General features: G+C 42.9%; 1 protein-coding gene across 1 annotated transcript; it reads left to right on the forward strand.

Moving 5' to 3' along the window:
- Positions 1-1,095: 1,095 nt before the first annotated feature.
- Positions 1,096-16,114, forward strand: LOC137378638 (probable G-protein coupled receptor 139). Its single transcript, XM_068048930.1, has 2 exons — positions 1,096-1,180; positions 15,177-16,114. Exons 1-2 carry the CDS (start codon positions 1,096-1,098, stop codon positions 16,112-16,114), a joined length of 1,023 nt encoding a protein of 340 aa, XP_067905031.1.
- The last annotated feature ends 1,959 nt before the right edge of the window (positions 16,115-18,073 follow it).

An 18,073-nucleotide genomic window follows, 5' to 3' on the forward strand; every position in this document is an offset into this window, starting at 1 on the left:
TTAGTTTCTGGAATTCTCTTCCACAGTGAGCAAGGGAGGCTGGGTCATTGAATATGTTCAAGGCTGACTTAGACATATTCTCGATTGACAAGGGAATCAAGGGTTATGGGGGGCAGATAGTGGAGTTACGGCAAAAATCAGATCATTCATGATCTTCTTGAATGGTGAAGCAGGTTCGAGGGGCCAAATGGCCTACTCCTGCTCCTATTTCTTATGTTCTTATTCTTTTCATACAGTTTACCATATTCAATTTCTCTACTCCCACCCCATTATTCTCAGACTTTGGCAGCAGCATCTTCTTGTTTTCTGGGGACAGATTAATAAAGTACTTATTACCTCTTCCATGTTCTCTGCTCGAAAGCTTTTTGCTCCCAAATTGGTCACATTTCTTTGATTTTAATTTCCTTTTTTCATGTTGATAAAAGTAATAATGATAATAATACTATATTACTTTGGAACAGTTGTGGTGGTCTTTGTAGATTCAAGCAGAATAAAGTCCATTTTCAGGCACATCTCCCTCTAAAACACCTGACCTCAGCAGGCCTAATGCTGACGTTAAATGACCAGAATTAAACTGATTTCTGAAGATTCATATTCCTCGATTTGATGAGCATAAACATAACATGGATCAAAGTTTATTATTTAAGTAGAAGTTAGGGGTGGGGTGGAGTTACTCATTCGGGTGTACGGTTTGCAAAAAGACAGTCAGACAAATTGAGAGTGTTAGTTTATCTTTTCCATTATTACCATATTACCATAATCCCATGTAGCTACTTGAGCCTGCAGCCCTCCAACCTCATTGACCACACTGCAGGTATGTACACACCTGCGCGACAGACCCATTTTAGATATCACACATTCCTCTATGCCCCAAACCGCACCCCCCCCAATACCCTGTCTTATCCCTCCTACTTCTGAACTACTCGATGCTAATGCTGTTTGCCTCTCTCAGATCTGTTTGTTCAAATGACTGTAAGCAATATCAATGATCACCCAACCTAATTATGTCCCTGGAGGATTTGTTGTGTATGTATAAAGGCTCCTTTAGATGATCACAGTTTCAGTTAAAGTTGGAGTTCTTGCTTTAAACTGAGCATGAAATATTTGTTCAATTTAATACCAACACTCGCTGATGTTGAGATCATTTATTGTCCGGTGCTTGGTGCCATTGGAGTGCCCAGTAAGTTACTAATAAGTTCCTAATATCTATTCCTTGTTGTGTCATTGGTGAAGTGTTTCTGCGATCTGAGTGCAAATTGCGCTAGTTTTGAGAAATGCTTCTTTCCTCAAGTTCTGTTCAAACTCATTTGAATGTCTCTGAAAATAAAATCTGCCATGAACCAGCACGATCGGTCAGCATTTTGGAGTGCATTAAAGATATTTCTTGATATATTTAAGAGTTATAATCTCGTGCAGCTTTATTAATACAGTTGAAAATGGATTTAACACAAACAAATAAGCATTTGAAATCTAAGATTTAAATAATTGAAAATGAATTTGAAAAGCTGTACAGAACTGTTTACTAGTTACATTGATATACAATAGTCAGTTTCTTAGTAATAAAAAAGTAATGTTGAAATGATTTTAAAACATGTCTATTAGTGTCCTTGTGCCTAAACAAAACAGCTTAATTTTGGGAGCCTCCTTGAAGGCTCATGAATAGGGAGAATTGGTGAAAATTGTCCATGGTGATGGATTAGATCTGGAAACGTGGACAGTTTTGTGGACAGTACCAGTATCTAGCGTAATATTTTTAAGCTAACACAAAAGATCATGCAAATACTATTTTGCACTGAACGTAATTTGGCTGATTTGGGGTGAATAATGCTGCAAAACCGAAGCTACTGATGTCTTTACATTTTGACTGTTTTATTTCTGGAGGTCTGATAATGTGGCACTGTGTCTGATATCTTCATTACATCTTCATCTGCAGTCTGTTTTCAGTGTGTATACACTGCAGATATGGTATTTACTTAATATGATTCTGATAATAATAATGATCGTGGAATCCATTGTGAGATGCTTGACCTCATGTGTTGCCTCACTTCCTCTTCCTGCTCTTTTCGCAGATGTTTAGGAGGCCATTGAGAAGATTGTAAAGGGGAAAGGGGAACGTGAGCCTGAAAGGAGATTACTAGAGATTTATGGGCAAGGCATGTTCTGGGCTCAACAATGATCTATGTCAAGTAATAAGTGTAATGCATTTCAAATAGGCAGAAAACAAACTTAATTGACTTTGTTGGAGCAAAGGATGAAAGTAGCACAGTTGATGTTATGTCCATGTATTTTAGATAGGTGGTTGACAAAATTCTTCACTTATTAAAGACTTGTTATCAAAACTGTCGTCCATGGGATTAAAAGGAAAGTGGCTGTGTCACTATGAAATTGGCTCAGAGGCAGAAAGTTGTGGTGGGCATTTATTTTTCAGACTAGAAGCAGGTATACAGTGGTTGACACTTGGAGTCAGTGTTGGGAGAACTGCTCTTTTTAATATATGTTAATGACATTGTGTTGGATATATAGGGCATCATTTCAAAGCTTCCAGGTGACACACAACTTGGAAATGTAGTAAACAATAGGATAATAGGACCTTGGGCCTTAGTTCAGGAGATCAGGATGGAGAATCAGTTTTGGTGGAGATGAGGAATAGTACGGGAAAGAAGTCACCAGTGGGAGTGTCTACAGGCCCCTGAACAGTAATCACAATGCAGGATGAAGTGTACAAGAAGAAATATTAAGTGCTTGTGAAAATGGGATGGCAATAATCATGGGTGAATTTAATCTACATATAAACTGGAAAAATCAGATTGACAATATTAGCCTGGATGAGGAGTTCATAGAATGCTTTCAAGCCAGTTTCTCAGAGGACCACAGCGTGTTCTGCAACCAACCAAAGATCAGCTTATATTAGACTTGGTATTGCGTAAGGTGACAGGATTAATTAATGACATCAGAGTAAAAGTAGAAGCAACCACAATATGATTGAATTTTACATCTAGTTGGAAAGAGAGAAGAGTGGGTCTGAGACTAGTACTTCAAACTTGAATAAGGGTAACTATGTGGGCATGAAAGCTGAGCAAGATGATGTGAACTGGGTTGATAGATCAATAGCGAAGCAGTGGCAGACATTTAAGGGGATATTTCAGAATACTCAGAATAATTATATTCCTACCATAAAGAAAAATTCTCGCGAGAGGACCTGCCATCCGTCGTTAAATAAAGGAGTTTAGGAAAGCATCAAACAATAGGAAAAAGCGTGTAATTGCACAAAAATGAGTGGCAGTTCAGATGATTGGTCAGAATATGAAGAATGGCAGAGAATGACTAAAAGGTTAATTAGGAGAAAGAAATTAGAGTATGAGAGGAAGCTAGCTGGAAATGTAAAAATGGATAGCAAGAGTTTCTGCAGGTATTTACAAAGGAAAAGAGTAAGTAAAGTAAGTGTTGGTCCTCTAGAGAGTGAGAATGGGGAGTTAATAGTAGGTAATAAGGAAATGGCGGATGCAATGAACTAATATTTTGCTTCTGTCTTCTCTATAAAGGATACAAAATACATTCCAGTAATAGCTGTTTATCAGGAAGTGGAAGGATGAGAGGAACTTGGTGAAATTACAATCACCAGAGAAGTGGCACTGACCAAAGATATTTGGAAGGTCACTGACTCCTTTCTTGTGGAGCTGCGGGCCTGGGTCCTGATCGATTTCATCCTCGGGTCTTAAAAGAGATGGCTAATGAGGTAGTAGGTGCGTTAATGTTAATTTTACAAAATTCGCTAGATTCTGGAAAGGTGTCATCAGACTGGAAAGCCCCTCTATTCAGGAAGTGGGGGAAGCAGAAAACCTGTAACTAATGGCCAGTTAGCTTGCTGTCTGTTGTGGAGAAGGTGTTATAATCAGTCATTAAGGAGTTTGTAGCTGGGTACTTACAAAAACTCAAGGTAATCGGAAATAGTCAGCAGGGTTTTGTGAAAGGGAAATCATGTTTAACCAATTTGATGGAGTTCTTTGAAGGAGTAACATGTACTGTGGATAAAGGGGAGCCCATTGACGTACTGTACTTGGATTTCCAGAAGGTATTTGACAAGGTGCCACATAAAAGGTTTATGTGCAATGTAGGAGCTCATGGTGTAGGGGCTAACATAGCAGCACAGAAAAAAAGATTGGCTGGCTGGAGAAAACAGGGGTCTGTGCTGAGGCCTCAACATTTTATAATTGATATTAATGACTTAGATGAGGGAACTGATGGCATAGGAGCTACATTTGAAGATGACACAAAGATAGTTAGGAAAGTATGTTGTGAAGAGGTCAAAAGGAGGTTGTAGAGTGATATAGATAGGCTGAGTGAGTGGGCAAGGATCTGGAAGATGGAGCATAATGTGAGAAAATGTGAAGTTGTTCACTTCGGCAGGAAGAATAAAAAAGCAGAGGATTATTTAAATGGAGAATGACTTCAGAATTCTGAGGTGCGAGGGGATCTAGCTTTTCTCGTGCATGAGTTACAAAAAATTAGTATGCAGGTACAGCAGGTAATAAAGAAGGCTAATGGAAAGCTATCCTTGCTGATGAGAGGAATTTTGAATAAAAGTAAGGATATTATGCTTCAGTATACAGAACATTGGTGAGACCACATCTTGAATACTGTGTGCAGTTTTGGTCTCCTGATTGAAGGAAGGATGTGAATGCATTGGAGACAGTTCAGAGGAGGTTTACTGGATTGATACCTGGAATGAGAAGGTTGTCTTATGAGGAAATATTGGACAGACTGGGCTTGATTTCACTGGAGTTTAGTAGAGTGAGGGGAGACTTGATTGAAGTTTATAAGATCCTGAAGTGTCTTGATAAGGTGGATGTAGAGAGGATGTTTCCTCTTGTGTGTGAGTCTGGAACTAGGGCTGTTTTAAAGTTAGTGGTCACCCTTTTAGGACAGAGATGAGGAGAATTTTTTTTTTATCTCAGAGGGTTGTGCGACTCTGAAACTCTCTGTTTCAGAAAGTAGTGAGGTGGTGTCATTGAATATATTTAAGGCAGAGCTAGGCAGATTCTTGTTGGGCAATGTCATCAATGGTTATTGGGGGTAGATGGGAGTGTGGAATTCCAAACACCAACAGATCAGCCAGGATCTTATGGAACGGTGGAGCAGGCTCGAGGGGCTGAATGGCCTACTTCTGTTCCTAATTCATATGTTCGTATAATGACGGACTTCAGGACTCAGACTGGTGAAATGGGCAGACACATGGCCGATGAAATTTAATGCACTGTAGTATAAGTTTATTAATTTTGGTAGAAAGAACGAGGGCTGACAATATGAACGGCATGGTACAATTTTAAAGGGGGTTCAGGAAGTGAGACTTGAAGAGGTATGTACACAAAGTTTTGAAGATAGCAGGGCAAGTTGAGAAGGCTGTTACAGAGGCATATGGGTTTCTTGGCTTTACTAATAATGGAATAGAGGAAATAAGCATGGACACTTTGCTAAACATTGATGAAACACCGGTTAGGCCTGAGCTGGAGTATTCTGGTCAATTCTGTGCACCACATTTTAGAAATAAAGCCACGCATTTAGAGAAGGTGCAGAGAAAATTTACCAGAATGGTACCAGGAATGAATGACGTCAGTTACTTGGAGAGACCAGAAAAGCTGGCTTGTCCTTGGAGCAGAGAATTTTAAGAGGAAATTTGATCAAGGCATTCAAAATGATGAAGGGTTTTGATAGATTAAATAAGGAGAAACTGTTACCAATGGGTTAATGTTCAGTAACCAGAGGACACAGATTTAAGATCATTGGCAAAAGTACCAGAAGTAGCATGAGGTCACCTTTTATACAGCAAGATGTTGTGATCTGGAAGGCATTGCCTGAAAGGACAGATTCAATAATAAAAGGGAACTGGATAAATACTTGAATGGGAAAAGATTGCAGGGTTATGGGAAAAGAGCAGGACTAATTGGATAGCCCTTCAAAGATGTTGCTGTGAAAACATGTTTACTTCAGAAATGGTGATGTAATTGTCAAACATAATCCCAAAATGTTAGAGGACCAACTGGCCAGTTGTCAAGATCACGGTGCAGTAATATTAAACCAAATAAATTTAATACAGAATCATGTATTGACAACATTGGAATCAAAATGAAGGAGCAATGCTCAAACTGAGCACTCACTCACTCTCGTCCTGATCCTGAGTAGAAAAGGAACCAGTTTAGAGAACAGCCAGAAGAACTCTGGGCACTAAGAACAAGTTGTGAAGGAAAAGTAGAAAAACCTGGCTTTTTCAGCCTTCAAAGGAGTGACTGAAAGATGTATTTTCCAATGTAAAAAGTCTAGAACAATGAACATTCTGGGCACTATTTCAGACCAAACCATGACAGTGGGTCAGATTTCAGGAAGTTCTTCACACCAAAAGTCATCAAGCTATAGATTTGGTCTCGATACTGGAACAGAAACCCGGGAGCATGTGAGAAACTACTGAATATTGTATTGTGCGGACACATTATGGGGTTTTACTGGATGTTGGAATTGAAGGTGGATCAAATGGTCTTTAGAGTCAGAGAGTTGTACAGCATAGAAACAGGCCCTTCGGCCCATCGCGTCCATAATGCCTCTCTATACTAATCCCACCTGCCTGCACTAATTCCATATCCCTCTATGCCTTTCTCATTCAAGTACCTCTCTAGCTTAATCACATCTTTCCTTTAGTGTGGCGACCAGAACTGCGCACAGCACTCCAAATGCGGCCTAACCAACGTTATGTACAATTGTAACATGATGTCCCATCTCTTGTATTCAATGCCTAGGCTAATGAAGGCAAGCATGCCACACACCTTCTTCACCAGCCTGCCTACCTGTGTTGCCACTTTCAGGGAACTATGTACCTGCACCCAAGGGAGACACCAACGACACTCCCCAGGGCCCTGCCATTCACTGTATATGTCCTGCCCTGGTTTAACTTCCCAAAATGCATCACTTCACACTTGTCTGCGTTAAATTCCATTTGCCAATCCCTTGCCCACTTTCCCAGTCGATCTATATCCTGTTGTAACCTTAGACAATTTTCTTCTCTGTCGACTGTACTACCAATTTTGGTGTAATCTGCAAACTTACTGATCATGCCCCCTAAATTCACATCCAAGTCATTAATATATATGACAAACAACAGAGGACACAGCACTAATCCCTGCGGCACACCACAGGTCACCGGCCTCCAATCTGAAAAACAACCCTCCACTACCACCCTCTGCCTCCTGTCACCAAGCCAATTTGGTATCCAATTTGCTAGTTCACCCTGGATCCCATGTGTTCGAACCTTCTGGACCAGCCTACCATGCAGGACCTTGTCAAAGGCCTTGCTAAAGTCCATGTAGACAACGTCCATCGCCCTGCCCTCGTCAATCCTCTTGGTCACCACCTCAAAAAATTCAATCAAATTCATGAGACATGATTTCCCATGCACAAAGCCATGCTGACTATCACTAAACAGACCTTGCCTTTCCAAATGCATTTAAACCCTGTCTCTCAGAATCCCTTCCAATAACGTTCCCACCACTGATGTAAGGCTCACCGGCCTGTCGTTCCCTGGCTTATCCCTGCTGCCCTTCTGAAATAAAGGCACAATATTAGCTATCCTCCAGTCTTCCAGTACCTCACCCGTGGCTAATGATGATACATAAATATCTGCCAGGGCCCCAGCAATCTCCTCCCTTGCTTCCCATAGCATCCTAGGATACACCTGGTCAGGCCCTGGGGATTTATCCACCTTAATGCGCTTCCAAACCTCCAACACCTCCTCCTTTGTAATGTTCTTTCTGCCCATTCTAACCTCCATTCATCTCCATCTAATACACTGCTGCTCCTATCCTATCCAGTACAAACTCCTACTCACCCTGTGCTCACTGAGCTTCATTTAGCTCCTGGTTTCCCCAGTGTCTCCAATTTAAACCTCTGTTTCTCCTGTTTAAATTCCTTCATCGCCCACCCCTCCTTCTCTTTAAATTAGATGTAGATTTTTAGATTTAGAGATACAGCACTGAAACAGGCCCTTCGGCCCACCGAGTCTGTGCCGACCATTAACCACCCATTTATACTCATCGTACACTATTCCCATATTCCTACCACATCCTCACCTGTCCCGATATTCCCCTGCCACCTACCTATACTAGTGGCAATTTTATAACGGCCAATTCACCTATCAACCTGCAAGTCTTTTGGCTGTGGGAGGAAACCGGAGCAACCGGAGGAGACCCACGCAGACACAGGGAGAACTTGCAAACTCCACACAGGCAGTACCCAGAATTGAACCCGGGTTGCTGGAGCTGTGAGGCTGCGGTGCTAACCACTGCGCCGCCCTTATAAATTTCTCTATAAATTTCCCCAGCCCTAAAACCCCCTCTGATCTCTCATTCCTCTAACTGTCCACTTGTGAACCCCTTCACTCCACCCGACCACTGGTGGCCATCCTTGCAGCTACCTGGATCCCATGCTCTGGAACTCCCCTCCCCCACCTCTGCACTTTTTTCTGCTCTTAAACATTCCTTGAAACCCACCTCTAAAGCTTTTGGTCAACCCTCCTAATATTCTCCTTTTCGGTTCAGTGTCAATTTTTTCCTTATGCTTTGAGGAATTTCCCTAATTTGAAGGTGCTGCCTAAAATAAAAATTGTTGTTTGAAAGAATATTCAGTGGAATAAATTACCACAACTACAGCTGAATTAGAAAAGAAAGATACATGAGCAGGAGCTGGTGTAAGAGTGCAGCAATATCGTTTGTAAGATTACTTTTTGTTTCATCAATAATTCGAACCCATGTGAATCCATGATTCACTGACCACTGTGTGTTTGTGCCAGAAAGGACGTTAAGTTTTGGGTTCAATCCCAGGTCTGTACAAGTAGGAAGCAAAATCATTCCTGACAATCTTGCACATCCTGTAACTGGTGACTTTTGCCAGGCTCAGAAGATCATTCCAGCTGCTCACCCTGCACACTGGATGACCTAGGATTAGCATTGTAGGGATGAAATACAATCAAAAATAGAGATGCACTCCTTCAGGTAACAGAAAAAGAGACGGATGAGATGTGTCAATATTGATTTTCTTCTGGCCCTGGAAAGAGTGGACAGCCAGGCCTTGTCTCAGTTGGTGATTGAAGGCCAATAATCTCCATCCCGGGTCTCCAGTGGTGCTCGGAAAGATCCCGGAGAAGGGAATCCTCCACTGGACCAACCACCATACCAAATGGTAGAATGTTTCACCAGAATATATCCTGATGGAAGAAAAGGGTGAAGAAGTGCAGAGTATGGAACAGCATATGGCAGAGGAAATCCCTCCCTTTCTGCCTGCAGCAGTAGTCGACTCGCCAACTTTAAGGGCATTTAAGTGGTCATTGGATAGACATATGGATGAAAATGGAATAGTGTAGGTCAGATGGTTTCACAGGTCGGCGCAACATCGAGGGCCAAAGGGCCTGTACTGCGCTGTAATGTTCGAATTCTAATTCTTTCAGAGTGGAATGGCACAAAGGAAATTCCTGAGAGAAACGCTAAGTTAGAAAGAGAGCAGACATTAAGTGTATCCTGTCTGTGAGCAGTTCTTCCCAAAGGGCCAAATGAAATCAAACACAACTGCTCTCAGCGTCTGAACCCCTCAATACACTCAACAGACACAGGATTCAGTTCAGATTTCATTCTGCAGACAACATTGTTGGCGAGCAGGCGGTGAATGCCTTTCAGGAGATTGAGCTGAGACTCCTGTGATCCAGCTTGTCCCTGACACTTGTAACATTTGCAGCTTCTCTATTCCCCCTCTGTCCAGTGCAATGACAAAAGGCAGGTGTAGGCAGGAATTGTGGAGAATCAACACTGAGTTCAATGCCTCCTCGTCAGGAAGGCCCTTACTGGGAATCTGGGAGGATCCTCGATATATGTTTATTGCTTCAGGGTCTGAGACATTACATTGGCAAATGAATTGTTTTTTAGTTTAGTTTAGAGATGCAGCACTGAAACAGGCCCTTTGGCCCACCGAGTCTGTGCCGACCATCAACCACCCATTTATACTAATCCTACACTAATTCCATATTCCTACCATATCCCCACCTGTCCCTATATTTCCCTACCACCTACCTATACTAGGGGCAATTTATAATGGCCAATTAACCTATCAACCTGCAAATCTTTGGCATGTGGGAGGAAACCGGAGCACCCGGAGGAAACCCACGCAGACACAGGGAGCACTTGCATCTCCACACAGGCAGTACCCAGAATTGAACCCAAGTCGCTGGAGCTGTGAGGCTGCGGTGCTAACCACTGCGCCACTGTGCCGCCCGAATGTGTAAACATCGACAGCAACGCACTAACAAAGGGAGTAATTGAGGTAAATAGCATAGATGCATTGAAGAGGGAGCTAGATAATCACAAGAGGGAGAAAAGAATAGAAGAATATGACGATAGGGTTAGCTAAAGAGGGGTGGGAGTAGGAAGATGAATTGATCAGATATTTTGCATCGGTCTTCAACTATAGAGGATGCAAGTAACATCCCAATATTACCTAAAATAAAAGCAAAATATTGCGGAGTGTCCGGCAGACCGTGTCCAGCCCATTTCCCGTACCTCTGCCCTCAACCCTTCCCCTCCCTCCCAGAACCGTGACAAGGTTCCCCTTGTCCTCACTTTCCACCCCATCAGCCTCCATATCCAAAGGATCATCCTCCGCCATTTCCGCCACCTCCAGCGTGATGCCACTACCAGTCGCATCTTCCCCTCCCTTCCCGTCAGCATTCCGAAGGGATCGTTCCCTCTGCGACACCCTGGTCCACTCCTCCATTGCCCCCACCACCTCATCCCCGTCCCATGGCACCTTCCCCTGCAATCGCAGGAGGTGTAATACCTGACCATTTACCTCCTCTCTCCTCACTATCCCAGGCCCCAAACACTCCTTTCAGGTGAAGCAGCGATTTACTTGCACTTCTTTCAATGTAGTATACTGTATTCGCTGCTCACAATGTGGTCTCCTCTACATTGGGGAGACCAAGAGCAGACTGGGAGACCGCATTGTGGAACACCTTCGCTCAGTCCGCAAGCAAGACCCTGAGCTTCCAGTTGCTTGCCATTTCCACACTTCCCCCTGCTCTCATGCTCACATCTCTGTCCTGGGATTGCTGCAGTGTTCTAGTGAACATCAACGCAAGCTCAAGGAACAGCATCTCATCTACCGATTAGGCACACTACAGCCTGCTGGACTGAACATTGAGTTCAATAATTTCAGAGCATGACAGCCCCCCATTTTACTTTCATTTTTAGTTGTTTTTTCTTATTTCTTTTTTTCTTTTTTTACATTTTTTACAACCTTTTTTTGCATTTATTTCATTTCATCTTAGTTTGCTTACCCACTGTTTTTTTTTCATGTTTGCACTTGCTGCTGTTCAATATTCAGTTCGTCAACACCTTTTCTGTACTAATGCTTTGTCTTTCAACACACCATTAACATATTGTTTGCCTTTGTTCCATGACCTTTTGGTCAGCTATGTGGCCTTGTCCAATCTGCACCTTCTCCTTTGTTATCTCTTGCCCCACCCCCACCTCACTTGCTTATAACCTGTGACATTTTTAATATTTGTCAGTTCCGAAGAAGGGTCACTGACCTGAAACGTTAACTCTGCTTCTCTTTCCACAGATGCTGCCAGACCTGCCGAGTGGTTCCAGCATTTCTTGTTTTTATCCCAGTGTTAGCTGTAAGTCCGGAAATGGAAGGGAGGGAGGAACTCAATAAAATTACAATCACCAAGGAAGTGATACTGAACAAATTGTTGGAGCTGCGGGCTGACAAGTCCCCGAGTCCTGATGGACTTCATCCCAGGGTGTTAAAAGAAGTGGTTAGTGAGATAGTTAATACGTTAGTTTTAATTTTCCAAAATTCCCTAGATTTGGGGAAGGTTCCGTTAGATTGGAAAATAGCAAATTTAACTCCTTTATTCAAAAAGGGAGGAAGACAGAAAGCAGGAAACTACAGGCCAGTTAGCTTAACATCTGTCTGAGGGAAAATGTTAGAAGCTATTATTAAAGACGTTACAGCAGGGCACTTAGAAAAGTTCAAGGTAATCAGGCAGAGTCAACATGGTTTTGTGAAAGGGAAATCATGTTTAACCAATTTATTTGAGTTCTTTGAGGGAGTTAGATGTACTGTGGATAAAGGGGAACCAGTGGATGTATTGTACTTAGATTTCCAGAAGGCATTTGATAAGGTGCCACATCAAAGGTCATTGCAGAAAATAAAAGCTCATGGTCATAGAGTCATCGAGTTACAAACAAAGAGTACGGAACACGGCCCTTTAGCCCATCGTGTCTGTGCCGGCCATCAAGCACCTATATACTTCAATCCCATTTTCCAGCACTTGGCCCGTAGCCTTGACCCTCTGCCCCTTCTCATTTGCCACTGCTCTGCCCATCTTACCAGCCCATCGAAATCGTCCTATAATCCATGTCTTTCTGCCTCACTATTTATGACACCACCAATTTTTGTGTCATCTGTGAACTTACTGATCATACCTCCTATTTTCACGTCCAAATCATTAATGTACACTGCAAACAGCAAGGGTCCCAGCACCGATCCCTGTGGGACACCATCGGTCACAGGCTTCCACTCACAAAAGCAACCCTTGATCATCACCCTCTGCCTCCTGCCGCTAAGTCAATTTTGGATCCAATTTGCCAAGTTGCCTTGGATCCCATGGGCTCTTACCTTCATAACCAATCTCCCATGTGGGGCCTTATCAAAAGCCTTACTGAAGTCCATGTAGACTACGTCAACTGCTTTACCCTCATCTACACATCAAATTACCACCTCGAAAAATTCAATCAAGTTTGTTAAACATGATCTCCCCCTGACAAAGCCGTGCTGACTATCCTTGATTAATCCCTGCCTCTCCAAGTGGAGATTAATCCTGTGCTTCACAAATTTTTGGCAATAGTTTTCCTACCACTGATGTTAGACTCACTGGCCTGTAATTGCCTGGTTTATCCCAGCTACCCTTCTTGAATAATGATGTAGGGGGTAATATATTGGCATGGATAGAAGGTTGACTAGCTAACAGGAAACAGACAGTAGGCATAAATGGGTCATTTTCTGGTTGGAAAGATGCAACAAGTGGTGTGCCACAGGAACCTGTGCTGGGGCGTCAATTTTTTACAATTGATATAAATGACTAAAATGAAGGGAACAAAGGTATGGTTGCTAAATTTGCTGATGACACATAGGTAGGAAAGTAAATTATGAAGAGGACATAAGGGGGCTACAAAGGGATATAGATAGGTTAACTGAGTGGGCAAAGACCTGGCAAATGGAGTATTATGTGGGCAAGTGTGAAACTGCCCACTTTGGCGGGAAGAATAAAAAAGCATATTCTCTAAATGGTGAGAGATTGCAGAGCTCTGAGATGCAGAGGGATCTGGGTGTCCTAGTGCATGAATCACAAAAGGTTAGTATGTAGGTACAGCATGTAATTAGGAAAGCTAATAGAATGTTATTGTTAATCGTGAGGGGAATTGAATACAAATGTAGGGAGGTTATGCTTCAGCTATACAGGGCACTGGTGAGACCACATCTGGAGTACTGTGTACAGTACTGGGCTCCTTATTTAAGGAAGGATGTAAATGCATTGGAGGCAGTACAAAGAAGGTTTACGAGACTAATACCTGGAATGGGTGGGCTGTCTTACGAGGAAAGATTGTTCAGGCTTGGCTTGTATCCGCTGGAATTTAGAAGAGTAAGAAGCAACTTGATTGAAACAAATAAGATCCTGAGGGGTCTTGACAGGGTGGATGTGGAAAGAATGTTTCCCCTTGTGGGAGAATCTAGAACTGGGGGCACTGTTTAAAAATAAGGGATCCCCTATTTAAGACAGAGATGAGGAGAATTATTTTCTCTCAGAGGGTCGTGAGTCTTTGGAATTCTCTTCCTCAAAAGCCAGTAGAAGCAGAATCTTTGAATATTTTTAAGGCAGAGGTAGATAGATTCTTGATAAGCAAGGGCGTGGAAGGTTATCGGGCGTAGGTGGAAATGTGGAGTAATCAGTTCACCCATGAACTTACTGAATGGCAGAGCAGGCTTGAAGGGCCGAGTGGCCTACTCCTGTTCCTAATTTGTATGTATGTTCGTATGTTTTGTATGGAATATAAAGACCAGCATCGACCAGTTGGGCTGAATGGCCTATTTCTGTGCTGTAAATTCTATGTAATTAGAATCAGAAACCCCAGGCAGATTCTCACATTCTCAAAGTTAGCAAAATTCACATGGATGAAGAGCATATTATCCCAGTTGATAAAGATTAACTCACCAGTAATCTGCTCTATAGACAACACAGGAAGGTCTATGTGCAGATGACATACAGTTGATTGGACATGAGACATCTCTGTTACACTCTGCACCCCAAGTGAAGTAGACCTCCGAAGATCTGTTGACTGTAATGAAACGGCCTGAGGGTCTGCCTGGGATAAAATTTCCTCCCTCCCTCCTTGTGCTGTGAGCTTACTTGAAGGTGCTGAATTAGTACAGATCGTTGCACCTTAATCATTAGCTCCCTCCTCCCAGACCTTCCTACCTACCACTTCCACCCACCACGGGTTAACAACAGGCCATCCACTCTCTCTCTCCTTCCCCAGTTAAGACCAGGCACTCCTCTTCTTCCACCTACCCTCAATCCCTGGCCTAGTTAAGACCATGTACTCCCCCCTCACTCTCCCCTCTTGACCTCCCCCATCACCTCCCCCTCCCACCACCAGCACCACTCCCTCACCCCCCACCCACTGTTAACTGTAAGCCGCCCTCTTCCCTTGCCTTCCCCTCTCTTGGTTAACAACAGGCTGGTCCTAGGCCCCAGTTAACACCAGGCCCTCCCACCTCTCTCTCTTCCTTTGCCCCCATGCCATTGACACTCGGCTCTCCTCCCTTGGCCTCCTCCCTCACTGACCGAGGTCATATGGCCAGAACTCATGTCTGTTTTTAAGATTAATGCTGCTTTTATTTCTCTCAATTGATTCACAATATGTTTTTTTCTTAATTTTACAAACCGTTTCCTGCTGTAAACACTGGTCCAATCAGATGTCATTTTCAAATATGAGATGCAGAAAATTCAACAGAACATCCTGTATAACTGATGCTTTGAACTTGACCAGTTATTCTCACCTTGTTTTTTTTTGCAGTTAACTTGCTGGCGATTGTGATCCTGTCTCGGGGAAACTGCGGTCTCTCCAAATGTGTCACTCATTACCTGGTAGCCATGGCAGCGGCCGATCTCATGGTTGTCATGACTGATGTGATCCTGAGGTGGCTAATTGTTTATTTCCCAGTTTCCTTCCTGGATATTACTCCCGTATGTAGTTTGGTAACGATGCTCATTGTTGCCACCACGGAGATTTCTGTCTGGTTTACAGTTGCTTTCACCTTTGATCGATTTGTGGCCATTTGTTGCCAGAAGCTGAAAACTAAATATTGCACTGAGAAAACTGCAAGGGTGATTATTGGAGCAGTGCCTGTGCTGAGCTGTTTGGAATGTATTCCCTGGTTCTTCAAATTTAAAGCTCAGTACATCTTCAATAACTTGGAATGGTTTTGCATCACAAAACCAGAGTATTACACTTCAATCTTTTGGGCAGCATACGAGATTCTTCATCGCCTTCTAACCCCTGTGCTCCCATTCGTTTTGATTCTGCTTCTCAACACTCTGACCGTCAGACACATTTTAATAGCTAGTAGAGCCCGCCGGAGACTCCAGGCGGACAGTAATAGAGAGAGTCCCAGTGACCCTGAGATGGACAAACGCAGAAAATCCATCATTTTACTCTTCACTATCTCAGGCAGTTTTATTGTTTTATGGACGACCTATCTTACGTGTTTCCTGTATCAGCGAATTGCATTCATGTCTGATTCCTTTACCCCTTCAGCCACCGCAAATACCATCGGATACCTGCTCCAGCTCCTCAGTACCTGCACAAACACCTGTATCTACACAGTGACTCAGAGCAAATTCCGAGAGCAGCTGAAAAAGGTTGTGAAATATCCTTTCACTGTGATTCTCAGATTCATCACAGGGCGGCACAGTGGCGCAGTGGTTAGCACCGCAGCCTCACAGCTCCAGTGACCCGGGTTCGATTCCGGGTACTGCCTGTGTGGAGTTTGCAAGTTCTCTCTGTGTCTGCGTGGGTTTTCTCCGGGTGCTCCGGTTTCCTCCCACAAGCCAAAAGACTTGCAGGTTGATAGGTAAATTGGCCATTATAAATTGTCACTAGTATCGGTAGGTGGTAGGGAAATATAGGGACAGGTGGGGATGTTTGGTAGGAATATGGGATTAGTGTAGGATTAGTATAAATGGGTGGTTGATGTTCGGTACAGACTCGGTGGGCCGAAGGGCCTGTTTCAGTGCTGTATCTCTAATCAAAATTAATCAAACAGTGAACAAAAAGACTTCTCAGCATTCGAATTCAGTTCCATTTCATAAATAAGGTTATATCCCGATGAGCAGCGCTAAATTCAGAGCTCAGAGGAGCAGGATTGTACCAGAGCCCAAATCCCGGAGCTCCGAGCAGCTCAGCATTGATTCCCTTACAATATTTATCCAATTCCCTTCTGAAATTTTCTATTGTTTCTGCTTCCACCATCCTATCAGGAAGTGCATCCCAGATCATAACTCACTGACTAGATGTTTTTATTCCCATCTCCCCTCTGGTTCCTTTGCCAATTGCATTCAATCTGTGTCCTCTGGTTCCTGTCACTACTGCCAGTACAAACATTTCCTCCACATTGTCAGAACTCATGATTTTGAACAACTTTATTAAAGCTCCTCTTAACTTCTTCCAAGAACAACAATCCCAGCTTCTCCAGTCTCTCCACACGTAGTCCCTCATTCCTGCTACCATACTAATAAATCTCCTCCACTCCCTCACTAAGCCTGGACATCCCTCCAAAAGAATTGTATACAATACTCCAGTTGAGACCCAACCAGTGATTTAGAGCAGTTTACCATATCTTGCTTGTTTTTGGACACTGTGCCTCTTGTCACGCTATCTGAGGGAACAGTGATGAAATATTAATTGAACTTGAGGAATTATGAAATAAAAGTAAACTATTGAACTATCGTATAATAAAATGGACACTCTGCAACCTGGCAACATGGAGGGAAAGGTCAGCTGATACCCCTCCTGTACTGCCAATCCACATTACGAATGTCTGGAATGGCCTTGAGGAGACACACTGATATGCAAAACAGCCTATCCCATGCTAATGACTCATCATCAAATACTGAGCTAGCAAAGGATTTTGCAGACAGACTGACTCCAAAGCCAAGGCCAAAATAATAGGTGTGAAATAACAACTGTTTATCAAAATGGAGCACATTCAAACGCCATTATGTAACAATGGTCCCCACATCATGGAACATTGTATGAACACCCCAAGGAAGAGCCTCTACAGTCACCGGACTAAAACCAAAACCTGATAAGTTTTTACCATAAAAGAAGTAATTGTTCTGGGAGAGAGATTCAGAAAACCATTCCAGCCAGAGAAGCTCTGATATCGATCCAGCTAAGCAATAAGCCCTGCCAGGACAATCTTTAAACTACTTAGGCAAAGAGATTGCAAGGTGACATTAAACTCCGTATCTGAAAAATTGAAGGAGGACTTCCATCATCAACTTTAGACTGAGTCTGCGACACTTCATCAGTTCCAAGATGAGGAACATTCAGGCCTGCAATGGTGTCAAAAGTTCCTCCTGGAAAACCCCAAAGGTTTCAATGTGAACTCTCTTTACAACAATAGAACTGTTATTGCATGCTACCCTCTGCTCTATATCATTTCTTGTGTGTAAGAATGTGCGTGAATACGTGAGTGGGTGAGGTTGTGAACATTTTTGGGTATTGTTTTAACCTGAGAGAAAATCAGTTGTTCGTCTGTGTATTTGCCCCTGAAACAATCGGGACTTAAACACTATTTTTCAAACACTATCTGTGGTCAGTTGAGAGGTGAAAAGTGGAAGCCATCCACACCATTTCCCACCTGTCCGTAACCATATATTTAAAAGGCAAGTGGAGAGTATTCCATCACA

The sequence above is a fragment of the Heterodontus francisci genome, chromosome 17, assembly GCF_036365525.1.
Source record: "Heterodontus francisci isolate sHetFra1 chromosome 17, sHetFra1.hap1, whole genome shotgun sequence".
Lineage (NCBI taxonomy): Eukaryota > Metazoa > Chordata > Chondrichthyes > Heterodontiformes > Heterodontidae > Heterodontus > Heterodontus francisci.